At 41.4% G+C, this 17,214-nt stretch overlaps 1 protein-coding gene across 6 annotated transcripts in view; it reads right to left on the bottom strand.

Annotated features, from left to right (window-relative positions):
* The window catches only part of LOC123982729 (disintegrin and metalloproteinase domain-containing protein 12-like), a 78,866-nt gene that overhangs the window by 39,924 nt on the left and 21,728 nt on the right, over window positions 1-17,214 (bottom strand). For all 6 annotated transcript variants that reach the window (XR_006828048.1, XR_006828047.1, XR_006828049.1 and 3 more), the window contains exon 4: window positions 1,144-1,222. Coding sequence is in view for 3 of the 6 variants with exons in the window: in XM_046068511.1 (XP_045924467.1) it covers window positions 1,144-1,222 (79 nt within the window). In the remaining 3 variants the exon portion in view is untranslated. The remainder of the gene's footprint in view (window positions 1-1,143; window positions 1,223-17,214) is intronic.

A 17,214-nucleotide genomic window follows, 5' to 3' on the forward strand; every position in this document is an offset into this window, starting at 1 on the left:
TATGCTTTGGAATCGCAGAGATTCTGTTGAGCTGGCCGAGCCTAGCCAGTGATGGTCCAGCTCTGGTCTCACAGCAGTCTCATGTGGAAAATACTGTTCATTTTAATGTGTGGGTTGGACAGCATTGAATTACATTAATCTCCTTTGTGGATTTCAGCATATGTAGGCCAGGCATTGTGTACACAGACCTCACAGGCTGTCTATTATAATGCAATGCAAAAATTTAACATGTAATTGCTTTCCACACAGCAGATCATCGAATTACTAAAATCAGGCAAGCAGGTGGAAGTTTTGAGGCATAGAAATTGTTCCAGATGCTCCTGCAACATATTCATATTAATTCATTACAGTATACCGTACATGTAGTTTCCTAATTGTCTTGCCGCAGTAAATTGGAAGAAACTTGAATGGTTGGAAAAAATACAATTCATTAAGTATAATTTATGACTATAAATCACTGGAAAACCAGAGGATACATTTGTAAATAATTATTATTATTATAAATTCTATTTAGTAAAAAAGCTGACATCGTACCCTGTTGGAGCTGTGGTCAAAAACTATAAACTACTCTATGCAAAACTTTGATTTGGAGTAAAGTTAGCGACAATCTGTTTTAGAAAGACATTAAATAAAATCTCAATTTAAGGCTCATAAATGCAATGATAGGTGCTAAAGATTTCACAGTGTTACTTTTTAAGTGCACTTAGATGTTCACTAATTCAATATTTTCTTGAAGACCTGCATAACAAACAATTTTTTGGGATGGTCTGAAGTTTATCCATTATGAAAGACTTGAGCTGTTTCCTAAAACTGAGTCTGGTCTCTGACCTCTGTCTGCCTTTTATTTCATCAAATATGAATCTGCTGGCAGAGTACGAAAATGTGCCCACTCACCTACACAGGCTTCTTTATGCGCAAGACTACCCAATTTCAGGTGGTTTAAAATTGCATCTAAATGCAACATCAACTTTTCTTTACTTCCTCACTGACCCTAAAATGAGCCCAATGAAGCAGAACTTGACAAGAAGAAGCATTCCATAAAATGCCAACACTCAGTATAGCTGTTGGGTGGGTAGAAGAAATTTACAATTGTTTATTGTGTTAGCCTTAATAAAAGAAAATAAAAGGTTGTTTAAAACTTACCGTGAAGTTGTGAGAGCCTGTGACCGCACTGCCATCTTCCAGGTAATGAGTTTCTGTATAATTACTTGCAAACAGCCCCCTAGAAAGGACAAACAAAGACAACAAATTTTCAGAAGTGACCCAAAGGGGCTTCATCCTAAAAATAAATAAATCGCAATGTCTAAAGCCATTCCACCACTGCCAGACTTGCATGGAAGATAAACAGTGTGATGTAATTTAAAACTTAACCCTGCTTTAGGAGAGCTTAAATGGAATTGAGCAGCTGTGGATTTCAAGAAAAAAAATTGATTAAAATAAAGGCTGCTGTGACTATTAAACCACTTTCACACCACATGCATGCACCATGAAGAAGTATTCAATATCAATCCATAACTCATTCCATGTGATACGTCATGTACATGCTCCACGTCAAGAGCACGCAACATAAAAAAGCGGGGAAAGAGTAAAACAAATCTTGCTAGCATTTCAGTAGCCGATCTGCAGGTAAAATGGACAAAAAGACAAACTTCGTGAAAGTAAAGGGTGGTGCAGAAAAAATAAGGGACAAAAAACGCAAATGTCTTGAGGCCCATACTGAAAAATGTCCCAAGATAAAAATGTTTTTCCCTCCACAGTCAGCTCAAAATAGTGCTAACATTGTCAGTGTCAGCCAGGCACAGAAAGCTGACGTTAGCCAGTTACTTTTATCAAGCGCTAGCAGTAGTCCTAGCAATGTTACACCCACTGTTGGGAGCCTCGAGCACGAGCAGCAGACTGCTGCTATCTCCCCGACAAGGAACAGCAGTAGCCATGAGGTGGTGGCTGACTATGTTGCTGAAGAGTTGGATGGAGGAACTGCACAAGCTAACTTTACAGAAGTAGGTGATGATGTTATTGTTAGCACAAGTAACGTGGCGACTATCGCTAGTCATGCTGATCATGAAGGGACAGGGAGTGAGGCTGAGCCGATGGCTGCTGTAAACTACTTTGCACGGCCAAAATCAGAGATGTTGGACTTGTTTTTTAAGTTCCATCCTGTTCAAACTACCACCCACAATACCGTGAAGAATCTCTTTCATTGCAGCAATGGAACAAAGCGATCCTGGTTGATGTATTGTGGGAAATCACACTCACTGTACTGTTCTGTGTGCTTGGCTTTTGCTAAACAAGTCAACCCATTTACAGTGGGAATGCATGACTAGATACATGTGCATCGACGAGTAGTGGAACACGAGAGAAGTGGCCCTCATAGAGAATGTGCAGACGCCTACTTTTTAAGGATCAGCAAAGGAAATATAAGGGAGATGCTCAATGCAAAGCAAATGTCTATCACGAGAGAGCAGGTGCGTCAAAGACGACAGGTTACGGAACGTATCATTGAAATAGTGAAAGTCATAAGAAAACGTGGGCTCAGTTACCGAGGAGACAAATCGGAGGCTGCATACACCTTGGAAAATAATGCTGCCGACCATGGCACGTTTTTAGAACTTGTTCTCTTGTTGAGCAAATTATATATATATGATGTATGCCTGCAAACGCATGTCAGTTCGTGTATTGAAAACAGTAAGAGGCTGCACAACTCCGGAGCAACGAGCAGGGGATCATTGGTCACTCTCCTATCCAAGACAACCGTAAACACGGTCATAGAAGCTATTGGATGTCTCATTAAAGAAAACGTTGCTGCTGAGGTTAAAGAGGCAGGCATGTATTCGATTCAAATCGATACAACACAAGACATTTCAACAGTCAAAGACCAGTGTTCAGTGATAATTCGCTATGTGACGGATGTGAAGACACAAGAGAGAATGACTGCACTTGTCAACTGCGAGTCGTCTACAGGTCAGTGTTTTGTTGATTTGCTTAAATGTGTCCTGGAGAAAATGGAACTTAATATAGCTGAATGTGTGGGTAATTCCACGGACAGAGCTGCTAACATGCAAGGGGAATACCGAGGATTTTCAGCGCTATTGTCAGCTCATTCACCTGCGCAGGTACACATATGGTGTTATGGCCCATGTACTGAATTTAGTAATAATGGACACTACTGGTTGCGTTCTATCGAGTGCATCACTTTTTTCTTTGTTAAATGACATCGCTGTTTTCCTGCGAGATTTATATCAAAAGAATGAATGCATGGGAGGATGCGAGCAAAGATATGCGGCACAGGAGGCTGTTATCAATTGGCAAAACCCGATGGTGGGCCAAAGACGCTGCGCTTAGAAAGGTGTTTGGGAAATTTGGGGATCCAGAAGGATGTCTTTACATTGATCTTGTTGTTACACTCAAGGCCCTGAGCGAGAAAGATAACATGAAGCCGACGGTGCGTGCGAAGGCCAATGCTTATTTATGCAGAGGCTCTGCTGAAATACAAAACCATTCACTGCCCAGACGTTTTTACGCATCTTCCAACAAACAACTCCACTTTCCAAGTATTTGCAAACGAGTGGAATGGATTTGCTCACGGCCCATCGCTTTGTCACGAGCACACAAGAGAATATGAAAAAATATGCAAGGGATTTTAAGGGGGTAAAGGCAGCAAAAAGCATGTGTGTGAGACAGACGCAGAGGTGGAATACGTGCTGCCAAACCGGAGACCAAAGAAGACAAAAAGGATGCCAGGCGAGTTATGTGATGACACAACCATATCAGATGCTGACAGCAAGTATGAGGTACAAGTGCACAATGTCATTCTGGATACAATCATTGAAAAAAAACAGAGAACTGTACACAAATTTCGCCCTGCTTGATCCCCAGAACTTCAATGACTTGAAATGTAACGGTGTACCTGCTGGCGCACTCAGTGCCCTGAGCGCCAAACTGATCAGGCATGATAGCAGAGCAACTCCCGAGGCCTTACAGGGTGAACTACTTAGCCTGGCTATGCACTGCGACAAGCTGAAGGTGTCTGTGCGCGAGTATCTGACCAAGATCAGTACTGAGGATGGAGATGATGAGCAGACCCCAGATGAAAAATGGGATGTTGTGAACAAAACCTGCCAATCTTGCAGAAAGTGTCCCATCTGTTGTTATTATGTCCTACAACGGTATAACCTGCTCACTGACTCCTACCATCTAATCGGACTTGGATACAAGTTTCTGTTAACTCTGTCTGTGACACAAGTTGCACGCGAAGCGTTTCCACGTTAAAATTTATCAAGAATCGATTAAGGAGCACAGCATCCACATTTGTGAAAACCACAAATGCCAGGGCCGAATTTTGGTCCCACTCCGGGCCTGCCGAGAGACACTGTTCTAAATTGTCTCCAAACACATCCACTTTATCTGTGGCTGATGTCTTTGAAAAGAACCGGTTTGAGTGTTTCTGTCAGTCGTTTGTGAGAAGGCTATAAAGCTATCCGCACCTAAATTTGGAGTGACCACGTATTCAAGGCTCTATGGTAAATCCACTGAAACGGACAAGAGCAAGCTGACAGGCAGGTTAGCGACATTATCCTGTCATTTTCTCTCTTTACAAAGACAGGTGTTGCAGTATGAGAGTACTAGCTGAAGAGAAGCTAGGAAGTGTTCATGTTATGCGATTCATGAACCACATAAAACGTAATTTATAAAATTGGGTCGGACTTAATGAATTTAGCACGAGAAATGTTATTTCCATCTGTACAGTATGGAAATAACATTAATTGGATTATATTCACGGAAAGTATAAAACATCTTACATGTGTCCATTAAAAGTAAATGGACACATGTAATTTACTTTACCGGACCCTCTCAGGCCTCGGACCCACTCACCATAGTTTCTCCAAATCCTGTGGGAAACACTGAGTAAAAAGCACATTTTGACTATTTTATAAAATGGTTAAAAGAATTGGCAAAATAAATGGAAAAAAATGTGAAAAAACTTGTTCGGTGTTCGGGAAAGTTTTTCATTATATTCGGTTTCGGCTAAGAATTTTAATTTTGGTGCATGCCTAGACAATAGCAAGCAATGAGCAAATTGACATATATGAGGTGATACAAATGGGAATGGAGAGATTATGTTGACAGGAAAATAGCGAAGAAGTCATTTTTAGTTACAGATGGGAATAACACTATAAAGTGACTCTCTGAGGTTAAAGTAATAGCAATCTCAGATTTCTCAATCACTGCTTGGGACTAGCCAACCACTGAAAGACTTGGTGTGAAGATTTAATCAACGTGATGTTAGTAAGTGCTTATTCCTAGGTGTGTAAAAGTAGGTCTCCTGTATATAAAGATATGGACCTTTTTGTCAGGAAGTTGCTAAGTTGTCACAGAGGCGGTTTAGTTGCTATGATGTGACAGAATCAACAAGTCGGACTTTGTGGTAAGTATTTATTTGTCAAGCTGCTGTTTCCATGGCCAAGATGAACCTTCAAAGTATACCAGTATTTTGTCCTCAAAGGAAATACATTTACGGCTGTCTCACTCACAATCATTCCTTCAACAATAAATTGTTAAATATGCTACTTTGTTATGTTTTGGAGAAACTATGAGTGTTGATACTGAACACTGACAGCTTAGAAGTGGATCATGCTACAATATTTTAGTTTGAGAAGTTTCTCTGGACATTCTGATGCTTTTCATTTGTGCTGTGGTTCTGGGTCACCATTGGAATCTATTGCAACTATTTAATTTCAGAGCCTCCTGTAGACTCTTCAAGCCTATAGGGGGGTGATTCTTTGACACTAAAAACATTTTTGGTTGAGTACACCACATAACTCCTGGACTGTGCTGTCCTGTCACTGCAATAACATGAACATTGTTGATGATATGATGGCTGCCCTTCTTGTCACATTGGAGGTTAGTGAGCACTGCTCCGTTCTCTGGCGGAGGAAAGGAAACAGCAGGAGGCAAGAGAAATCCACAACAGAGTTGAACATATGTGCTTAGATTAAAAAAAAAAGCTACGTGGACCCCTCCTGGGTTGATTATCACAGCATGAACATGTGTATTTGTGTTCATGATTTGTACAATCGAGGATGTGATTGCCTTCATGTGTCCGTGGATTGTATGTACAGCGAGTGCATGTACAGTATTACACTACAGGACACCAGCAGATGGTTGGCTGGTGCTAATCCACAGCAGAGGAACAAACCTCAGTAGGCAGCTGGATTCTCTTACTGACCTCACCGCTGACAACCCAGCTGGGAGTGTCAGATGTAACAACCCGGGGAGGGGGGATATTTTGTTTGGGAGCTGTCAGCATGAGACACAATGCTACCCCGCCCTCTACTCCTCAGCAGAGCCAAAGAGCTGGTAATAATCATTGGATCAAAGTGAGGCCAAAGAGTAGAGAGAGCCAAATAAAATGATGTGTTTCTTCAGTCTTAATTAGGTCTGCGCTCTCGGTCGGACACACAAACTCAACATCTGCCCACAACAGACAATCCAGTATGGTGAGTCCATGTGTGTGTATGTGTCTGCCTCACCACTTGCCTGTAACACTCTGGGAGTGTGTGGGTATAAAGGAACATATTGCAGACACCCATGTGTCATCCATATGTTACATTTCAATGAATGAGCATGGCGAGGGGGTAGTGTCTAGCTCAAGGACTCTGAGAGGACACAGAATTGCAGGAAAGTGTGAGAGTGTTAAAGAAGTGTCAGTCACTGTAGGGTATCTGATAAAATCTTAGTGGATTACAACTAAGATATTTGCTAATGTCACCAGTCTGTTCAACAGGGAGAACACATTTCCAGCTTTCAATATAGCCCTCGGTGTCAACTCATTTCCAGATGACTCTCTCAAATGTTGGAGCGTCCTTGAATGCACCAGCAAGGAAAGTTTGTAGACAACTAAGCATGTCTCTGTCACACCACTTGCACAATAGCAGATTAGTTCAAATTCAAAATTGGTTTACCTACAAATTCTGCAATAGGAATGCTTTTTCCAAACCCATGTTAAAACCAAGAAACTGTACCTTAGTCCACCTGAATGAGATGGACTGAGATTGGTTTCAGGAAAATTGCAGTATGTACTCTCATGTGCATATTATGATATCATCATTATTATCATTATTGGCATGTTGTTGTTATTGTTAGCAATGGTAGAGAACATTAACTAATTTTCCCTTTACTTATTTGCTACTTGTGCAAGTGTTTACCTATTTCCTTTGTACTACGAAGCAGAAGAAGTGTGAGAAATAGGATTGAGAGGCCAGTGGTGGCCATGTCTGTGTCAAAACACATGGACCAACAGTAATACCATTTTTTTGTTGGTATCCTACTCCCATCAGCCATAACATAACACTGATTATCTCATTACCATGGCAACTATCAGAGGGTAGGATATAGCCGCAAGTGAATATTTCGTCCTCAAAGTTGATGTGTTAGAAGCAGGAAAAATGGGGTAGCATAAGGATTTCTACAACTTGAACAAGGGCCAAATTGTGATGGCTAGACGACTGGGTCAAAGCATTTCCAAAACCGCAGCTCTTGTGGGGTGTTTGTGGTATGCAGTGTTCAGTACCTATCAAAAGTGGTCCAAGGAAGGAAAAGTGGTGAACTGGCATCAGGGTCATGTGAGGTGACCAAGGCCAATCCAACAGACGAGTTACTGCAGGTCAATTTGTTGACAAAGTTAATGCTGGTTCTAATAGAAAGGTGTCAGAACTCACAGTGCAGCTGCATGCTATTCAGTGTGCTCATGCTCACCCCTGTCCACTGCTGAAAGTGCCCACAATAGGCATGTTAACATCAGAACTGGACCACGGCGCAATGGAAGCAGGTGGCCTGGTCTGATGTATCACATTTTCTTTTGCATCACGTGGATGGCGTGTGTGTGCGTTGCTTACCTAGAGAACACATGGCACCAGGATGCACTATGGGAAAAAGGCAAGCTGGCGGAGGCAGTGTGATGCTTTGGGCAATGTTTTGCTAGGAAACTTTGGGTCCTGCCATTCATGTGGATATTACTTTGACACATACCCCCTTTCTAAACATTGTGGCAGACCATGTCCACCCTTTCATGGAAACAGTATTCCCTGATGGCAGTGGCCTCTTTCAGCAGGATGATGCAGCCTGCCACAAAGCATAAAAGGTTAAGGAATAGTTTGAGGAATACGACAAGTTCAAGGTGTTGACTTGGCCTCTAAATTCCCCAGATCTCAATCCAATCGAGCATCTGTGGGATGTGCTGGACAAACAATTCCAATCCTTGGAGGCCCCACCTCGCAACTTATAGGATTTAAAGGATCTGTTGCTAATGTCTTGGTGCCAGATACCTCAGGTGGTCATAATGTTAAGACTTGTTAGTGTATATGGCTACCTTAGAAATCCAATGGAATTGTAAATGACTTGGTTTAACACTATAGCATTCATAGGCTGCTAACTGACATGGTTAGTAGCTTAATATTATACATCATAATCATTCGATACCAAATAAGAACTGTGGATTTTGTCCCCTATCACTTACTGACCAATACTAATGTGCTTTCAATGTAAGGGTCAGTATAAACAGAAGGGATGTTGGGCACCGGATGATACTTCCACATGACAGAAAATACGAGTTTCAATCTGTACTACACAGATGCAAGAAAACATCCAGAGGAATACCGTACAGCTGTGTCATTTGCATCAACAAAGTGCAGGAACCAAAAACCTTGCGATGCACCCAATCGACAGCACTTCATCTCATGAACCACCGATGCCATCTACGTCATGTGTCTAATTCCACAAGCCACCCGCACCTCTCACTGTTTATCAATCAGTGGGAAGTTAATGAGGCATGGGGCAAGGGAGGGGAGAGCGGGGTCGCGCCCCCCATTTAAAATTCATTACCCACGGGACAGGCCTCCAGCAGGGCTCCGTCTGACAGACAGGGAGTTGGCATTTGGGAGATGCACCACGAATCAACAAGATGCCGCCACTTTCCAGCTGTTAATGCCACAGAACCTGTCTTGAGTGTTGGCAGCCTGACAGCCAAACAACCGCAAATAAACTGCAAGTGTGACACAACAAGAGGTAAATATTGCTGAGATTTGTGCTACTGCTGCATGAACTTGTCTCAAAACTCTGACAGGGAAGAATTTGTTAACTTCTCTGCATCTGTTAGACAGGTACAATACCCATAATTACTGTTATGTTTACATCTTGTCATGCTGTCTTCGGGCTGAGAAAGACTTGATGACTTTCTGAAAGAAAATATATTAGGTTGGGGGAAAGAGTCAGATTCGCCTGTCAGTAGATTTGACGACACAGACAGAAAGACAATGAAATCACTTCAAGCTAATCCTGAATGCCAGCTACTAAATGCCACTTCTGTTCTTCCTGCATTAAATTATAATATTTGTTTTGCAGTATCTCTGTTCAACATTATCAGCCTCTTCTGTCTGTCTTTGTTTAAGGAAATAACACCACGATTTGTCTTATCTAAATCGAATATATTCACATACAGAAATAAATGTCATGGCGAACCATTTAAACACATTTCCTGTTGTCAGCACTCTCATTGAGAAAATACGCCCAGGCTAACCTCCAAAAATGTATATCTTGTGATTTACCAGCAAATGCCATAATTCTTATACATGTGGCCTTCATTGTTATTGTTTGCTCTTCTCTTACGTTGTTGTCTTAGAGTAAATGTTGCGGTGTGTGAGATACATTCATTGTAACAGGCTTGATGAATTGGAGTTAGTACCTAATCCATCAACAGCAAAAGGGAGGCCTCATTTGTAGGTGAGTGTTGCATATGACCTAGAAAGAAAGTTCCTGAATGTCAAACCTTCTACCTGGCAATCATGCTGGAGAAGTATCAGCTTTTACGTATGCTAATGTAACATCAGTTTTCTATTGATTATGACACACTATTGCGCATGTACTAATAAACTTGTGATGTTATTATGGCAGAACACTGAAGCATACAGACATACCGAAAGCTGAGACCAAATCACACACAAGTCGTAAAAAATACACTTTCTAAGCAAGGGAGAAATTGTTTGGGACAGTTTCAAATCAAATCAATAACAATACAATAACAAAAAGTTGAAATGATTATTTGACTGCAGGCCACGTGGAGAAAGAGAAAATTTATTGTGAGAAACAAAGTGCTCCCTGCAGAACTCTTGTTAGGTGGATTAAAGGCGGAGTCAGAAGCATGAGCAAAATCACACAATAGTAGAATCACAGCTATGTGGTGGGCCGCATACATCTGTTCTATTTGGCAGAATATAAAATAATGCATTTCAGTCAGTAGTGACAAAGAGTGACTCTCTCTTTTCTTCATAAGGTATCCAACCAGGCTGTAAGTATAACTGAGCAAAGAAAATATTAGCAATTATACTGGAAGCACCTCAAAAAGTAAATTAACTTCCTTTTCTGGAGTACATGTGAATATCCTTAAATGACTTGCTATGACCAGTACGTTGACACCATAGCCATCATCGCCATTGTTGGAATACAAGCTGGATCAACGATCAGTGATTTTCCATTCACAGGCTCCGATATGTCTCATTAAACTCAGACAACCCAATCAGGGACTTCTGGACAAATCCTAGAGTTAACTATGATAAATGAGAAGCTAGGCATTAGGCCTCCAGAGAGCAAGTAGCTCTCTAGCACTGCTCTGTAACAGAAAGTTATTTAGAACAGATGTAAATATAAACATTTAGAGCAGATGAAATCATCATCAAAGAAATACGTTTCTCATAAAACCTAATCTAGGAGCTCCAATTAGTACATTACATTTCAACGGAGAGACTCGTGAAGCAATGTGGTACTAATAATGTCCCTTTGCTTTTATGTGGCAAGAACCTAGCCTTGTGTGGAAAAAGTGGGATCATGTGCATGAAAACCTACAATAGCGCAAACCCCCCGAAGCCACATAACCTTGTCTCAGTGTTAGTAACGTTTTTTTTCCAGGCGCAAGGGAAGAGGGCCAGTCTTCCTGGCTGTGATCTGTCTGACATCAGGCAGTATTGCAGGCCAGTGCCAAGTAGAGCAGAGAAGCAGAATTCCCCCTGCTTACCCTGAGCTCAGTGCAACTCCCAGTCTTCATGAAGCATGTCATGAACAGAACCATTAAAGCATGCCAGCCAATGATTTCTGCTTTAGAAGGAGGGATGAAGGGGGGAATAGCATAAAAAGTCAAGGCAGATGGTTTTGACTTTATTTATATAAACTATGTTCAGTAGAGAGCTAACATGCAGTTCAGACCAAGTGTAAAAAAGAAAATTTCTCTTTTTTTTACACTGAGAAAGCAGTTTGGGCTTTATCCTGGTTTCACCTTATCATAACAGCCTCATTATGATTCTTTCCACCTGTGTGGCATCCCAGGCTTGTTAATTGGTCAGCAAGATGGTCAAACAGAATAGCCATTAGTAGCAGTGGCACGCAATTATTGCAGTGGCTGTCACCTAGAGATTGATGTGGTTAAGCCCAGGCATGCCCCGTGAAATCAATAAAGTGTCATCTCTGTGCAATGTCTGCGTGATGGATGACTCCACAGGATCCCAATTACAGAGATGAGATGATGAATACCACCCCAACAATGGATAAGATAATTGGAATTAGGACAGAAATGCAACACTTATCTTTGATAAATTGTGAAGATAATGATGCAGACTATACTGAAATATACAAGGCTGTTAGTTACTACAAAAAAAATTGATTATATAGTTAAATACTTAAATGTTTCACTTTCTGAAAGTACAAAAAGTACAGAAGAATCAGGGAGGAGACATGTTGATTCATATATATAATTTTTGGTCACTTTTAGAATGTTTGATTTGCAACTGGCATTTCCTCAGAGCTCTGACTGGACCTGTGTTTAGAATCATGAAGCTGTGGTAGGTCTAAATATATCTCCACCTGACAGAAAAGAGTATACAGGTATATATGTGTCTTTATTTATAAGTCTTTATTTTACAGATTATTTACATGCATGTGAATCTCCTGCTTTCCTACACAACATGATTATGTTTTATAAAAACACAAGATAAAATCAACCGAGAAAGATAGTTGTGATAGGATGTACTGGGGTCGGGCCTTTATTTTATTTTATTTTTTTTAAAAAAACACCACCACGTCCCTTGCTCGTGAAGGTATCTGGTTAATTAATTTACAGCATTTCCTGCCGTGCTTTTCTCCTTTTAATGTGCTCCATCTCAGCTCTACCTTTTCTCTTTGTCTTGTTCTCTCTCTCTCCTGTGCTGTCCATTTTTTCTCCACACTGTTCAGCCACGGGCACTGACTGAATGATGTGTTGATGTGTATGTGCAAGTGACCAATTGCGTGTGATGACAGAGATCATACCAGGTTATATCAGGTTAAAAAAAGATGGGGGGCTGCCCTGGGTTGTTTTCTCTTTGATTTCAGGCCCAGGAGAATTCTCCCAGTGCTTCCGATGGCCAGTCTGGGTCTGCTCACATCTCCAAAAACCTGTTCTCTTACGGTAAGACTACTCTCTCAGTAGAAAAGGTAAAAGTGATGCGATATCGTTATACCACCACAAAAGCTCTTTGGTCAGAATGGATGGTAGATGATAACCATGACCAAACTCTTAATCAAGCAGCTTCAGCTGCCTTAACTTAATGAGATTTCAACCATAGAAGGGAAAACCAGGAAACACTCATGATTTGTTCCTGGAATGATCACATGGGCAATTTCTGGAAGGCATGGACAAACGTGTCTTTAAGATATGAAGAATTGTTTTCTTTCTGCTATCCCTCAGCACAGTTACATCCTGTGTCATGTTAACCACACATGTTGCTGCCTCACCATATTAAGGCAAGACGCTTTATCTCTTGCTGCAACACAGTTCAGTGTGGAGTGAGACATAGTCCAACCATTCCAGTCTGACAAGCACAATGACCACTTGAAAAATAATAAGAAGCCATGTTTGTTTAACTTCTCACTGGTTTTATGACTTATCTCTACATGTGGGTGTGTTGTAAGAGTCACAAAAGCTACACACAAACAAACTACAAACAGGATAAATACAGGAAAAGTGCAACGTAGAGTCAAATGATTTTACACATAACTGTCCATTCCCTCTTTTGTTCCTTCGCCTGTTGTCACTTGACGACATGTAACATAAAGTTACATCTGGCTCTCATGTGTTCTGACAGCACAGTGTTTGTCATTCCAAGGCATGCATGGATACACCGAATGGTGTCTTTGAACACGATCACCCTGCATTTCTTATATCTTTTCAAAAGACATTAATAGTCAGTTTATTGCTCATGATATCACAATCCCCAAGGGCCAGGCAAAATAACTCACATGTGGCTAATCAAAGGCAGTTGATCTGCACAGTGTGAACTCAAATTCTCCACTTCAGGTCAACTGGAATATGAGGCTTAATTATTCCTTATGCTTGCAATCTAACAAGTGACAACAATTACATTTAAATAGTAGAAAAACAAATCAAAACAGAAGAATTTGTGATTTTTGGTCTTCTTTTTGTGGCATGGGCCAATGACATTGTTATCCGAAACTAATTCTGCCGGGTGCCAAAGCAGCAGTCTCTCAAATCGCCTTTGTTGCTGTGGATCACTGGAGGGGAGATCCTTCATCCTGCTTTCTACTCCTATCTGCCCCCGGGGCTTCAATTCCTCTGCGGCAGAGAGCGTGCCTCTACTCTGGCTCTTCATCTCCCTCAGTATAAGCTCTGATTGTGTGTCTGCATGCGGGGGTGTGGGAGAAATGGAAAAGAGAGTGTGTCCCTGCTTGGGTGCAGAAATCACTACATGTGCTAGTGGCTAAGCGCAATTTATGCACGTCTGTGTGGGAGAATGCATGCGTGCTTGTACACATGAAGGTATCGCTGCATGTGCCGTTTCCGCAACGTGGATTGTGTTTGCTCTCCACATATAGCAGGCTCATGGCTTATAGATCATGCAACACATTCTCTTCTTTCAACACTATCGGCAAGCCACAACACCCGCCTGATTTCCTAAACTACTTATCCAACCCTCAGTGCATCCTGCATTGGAAATCAGGAAAGCATTACCATTCTATAATGCTTTCCTGATACTAGTACTTTGCAAAATCTGAAACAAAATTTGAAAGGCCCATTAAACCAAATTACAGTGAACAATTTTCACCAGAACTACTTTCTAATAAATAAATCCCTATAACATCTGTTGACATTGAAGTCTGTGATCAAGGAGGACATTACAAACCTTCATTGTATAGGAGGCAGAAATCTCATAGATACCCCAATATTGATATTCATGTCTTCTAGCCTGTAGCAAAATAAGCCAATATTGGATGCCTGCAGATGGAAATTGACTAGATTGAATTCATATTCCCCTCTGTGGATACATTCCAAGTGGAAATAATAAGCTTTACGTGCAGCCTCAAAACAATAAATTTCACCACATCATCTTTGTCTGTTTTCCACATCTTTTTTTATCTTTTCGTTTTTTAGATCATTAGATAATGTGGGTTAAGGCTGAGAACGGGAGGAGAAACCGAGGAAGGGTGAATGCAGAATCATTTTCAGGATGGGTCATGCTAATACAACAGCTTTGAGCTTTCCCATTAATTCAAATGGTTTGCAAAGAAGTGGCCCAAGGCCCAGAGCTTATCCATCTATATTCATTGCAACCTCGTGCTTGAACTAATGAGCAACTAGGGAACTTCAAACAATCAAGCCTATCATTCTTTTCGCAAGGTAAATGCATATACAAAAAAAAACAAAAAGCATTTCAATTAATTAAATCTGTCTGTACTTGTAAGCCCTCCCCATTTCCTCCCTGCCCTTCTCCCCCGTCTTGCACGCCCTCAGGGAAATCAAACAATTAAGGACTGAATACAAATTTACTCTCCCTCCCTTCATGTCTTTCACCCCTCTGATTGTGTCAGTGAGGGAGATGCCCTCCCTCTTTCTAGTAAAAGTCTGATTTTGATGTAGGCGGGTTTGGTTACGTGTCCTGACCCTGTGTTCTTTTAGGAGTTGATTGACAGGAGAAGGTGGCCACGAGGTTAGAGTTGGAGGAGACAGAACAAAAACAACTAAATTATGTAAAAAGAAATGAACTTTAGAGTAACGTTTAAGGCCAGAATCCTCATGCATTGACAACAGGTGTGGTCTATACTAAGACAAGGAATTTAATGTCCAATTAGTTAGCAATACAATCGTATCCCATCCCCTAAGCATTCATTAATCTCTACTAGCTTTCATTAAAACTGATTTCTGCAGTGAATGCTGGCAAAAAAATTCTGTTATGGCACGCTTCTTAATTCAGCTCTCAGCATCATTTTACTCTGTTTCTAAAGAAGCTGATTGATTTCCCAATAATGCACTACTAGCTCATCGATCATCCGTGGTCCATTGATCCCTGGAAGGAATATAGCTCCTGTTGTTCAGCTGATGTACCCAGGACGTGGAACATTATTGGCTTTCTCTAAGAGGTTGTTTGTAAACATCACAGCGTGCAGATGGAGCACACAGCTGGGGCTTTTTATGGCATCGATGACCCATCGAGCATAAAGAAAAGCTGTTCGTGGTTGATTTGCATCCACACACAGAGAATCCATTCATTAATTTTCATCAGTCTTTTGAACAAAATCAATTGCGAGACCAGGACCAGGTCATGAGTCATGCACAACCCCACCAAAACCAGTCGAGTCTAAACATATTTATTAACTTTTTATTTAACACATTTGCTTTTTTCATATTTTAACCATGCCGTTAACTATTCACTGGTATTTTGTATGAACTTTCATGCCAACATCAAGGTCTGCCACACTGCTCTTTCGGGAGTAATACTGAATCATTTATTTACTAATTTATTGGCTAATTTTAATTTATTCACTCTAAAAATACTGGAACCAGCTTATCAAATATACCACCATGAGACATTTGTTACTGTAGGTTGTTAAAGAAACAGTGCAACATTTTGGGAAAGAAGATCAATAACACTTTCAAATCTGTATGTACAATATGGAGCTGGAGCCAGCAGCTGGTTAGCCTAGCTTAGCATAAAGACTGGAAACAGGGGGAAAGAGCTAGCCTGGCTCTATCCGAAGGTAACAAACTCTTGTCAAGAAAGCAAGCACATGTAGTTCCTAAAATGAGAAACTATTCCTTTAACTCCCGCCACGTTGCTAAAAACCCCCAGAAAAAAATACAGAGGATATGCAGGGTCCTGCATCAGAAAACTGGATATACTGCTGACAACTAAATATAAGCCTTTTTGTTTTTCTAGAAGGACAACATATAGATTTTCTCTCAGTTCATAAGTCAACAAATGCAGTTTCGTGCTTAACCCTCTGTAAATTTACAACCTGCCCGTGACCCCTTCGCTCGGAAACTATGTTGATTTCAAGGCAGCTGTGTCGTGGACTCAGGGCCTCGATTCCATGGGGTCCCTGCACCCCTAAGCAGTCCACAGCCTCTTTATCAAACCATGGCAGCTCCTATTGTTGTTGGCAGCTCACTCCTGTCCCCAGTGCAGGAGGGATTAGGTGAGTGTGAGTGAGGAGTAGTACAGGGGCAAACCAAAGGAGACCCTGCCGTGTCCCATACCCCAATAGGGAGTTATTAGAAGCTGCTGACAGCAAGAAAATAAGAAAGGAGGGAGAGACATGAAGGCAGGTAGACGAAGAGGAGGAGGACTTCCTTCGCACTTCATCTGACAAAGCACAAACACCAGAAACCTCCAATCGAGTCATCACACATCCTTCTCCTGACTCTGTCTACTCCCTGTGTGTCCGTCTCTCAGCACTGTGGGGCCTCAGATGCATAACATTAATGTCGAATGGGATGGGAAACCAAAAGCATCTGCTTTCTGCATGACACGGAGACGAGGGGGGAGACTCCTGAAGGCCCCGACTTTCTCTGCACCATTTCTTTTTATCACTAAGCTAAATTTAGTGATGAAAGAGGCATTTGAACTCTAACACCTACACAGGTTTCCCATTGAGTCTTGTGCAGACTGGAAGTTTTAAATGAGTCAAAAGCAGGAAAACATGGAGAGATTCATCAGCAGAGATGGTACCTTTTTGTTCAAGAAGGGGAAACTGCTGCGGGAACTTTTTGCTGTGCTAGTCAACTAGTGCGGATGCTGTTTTTGCTTTTCATCCAGCATTCATTTTTCACAAGGACACTGCTCTGCATGAGCATGTGTAAGGAAACAGAAGGGGGGGGGGGGGGGGGGGGGCGCCCGC

The sequence above is a fragment of the Micropterus dolomieu genome, linkage group LG14 (assembly GCF_021292245.1).
Source record: "Micropterus dolomieu isolate WLL.071019.BEF.003 ecotype Adirondacks linkage group LG14, ASM2129224v1, whole genome shotgun sequence".
In the NCBI taxonomy this organism is placed as follows: Eukaryota; Metazoa; Chordata; class Actinopteri; order Centrarchiformes; family Centrarchidae; genus Micropterus; species Micropterus dolomieu.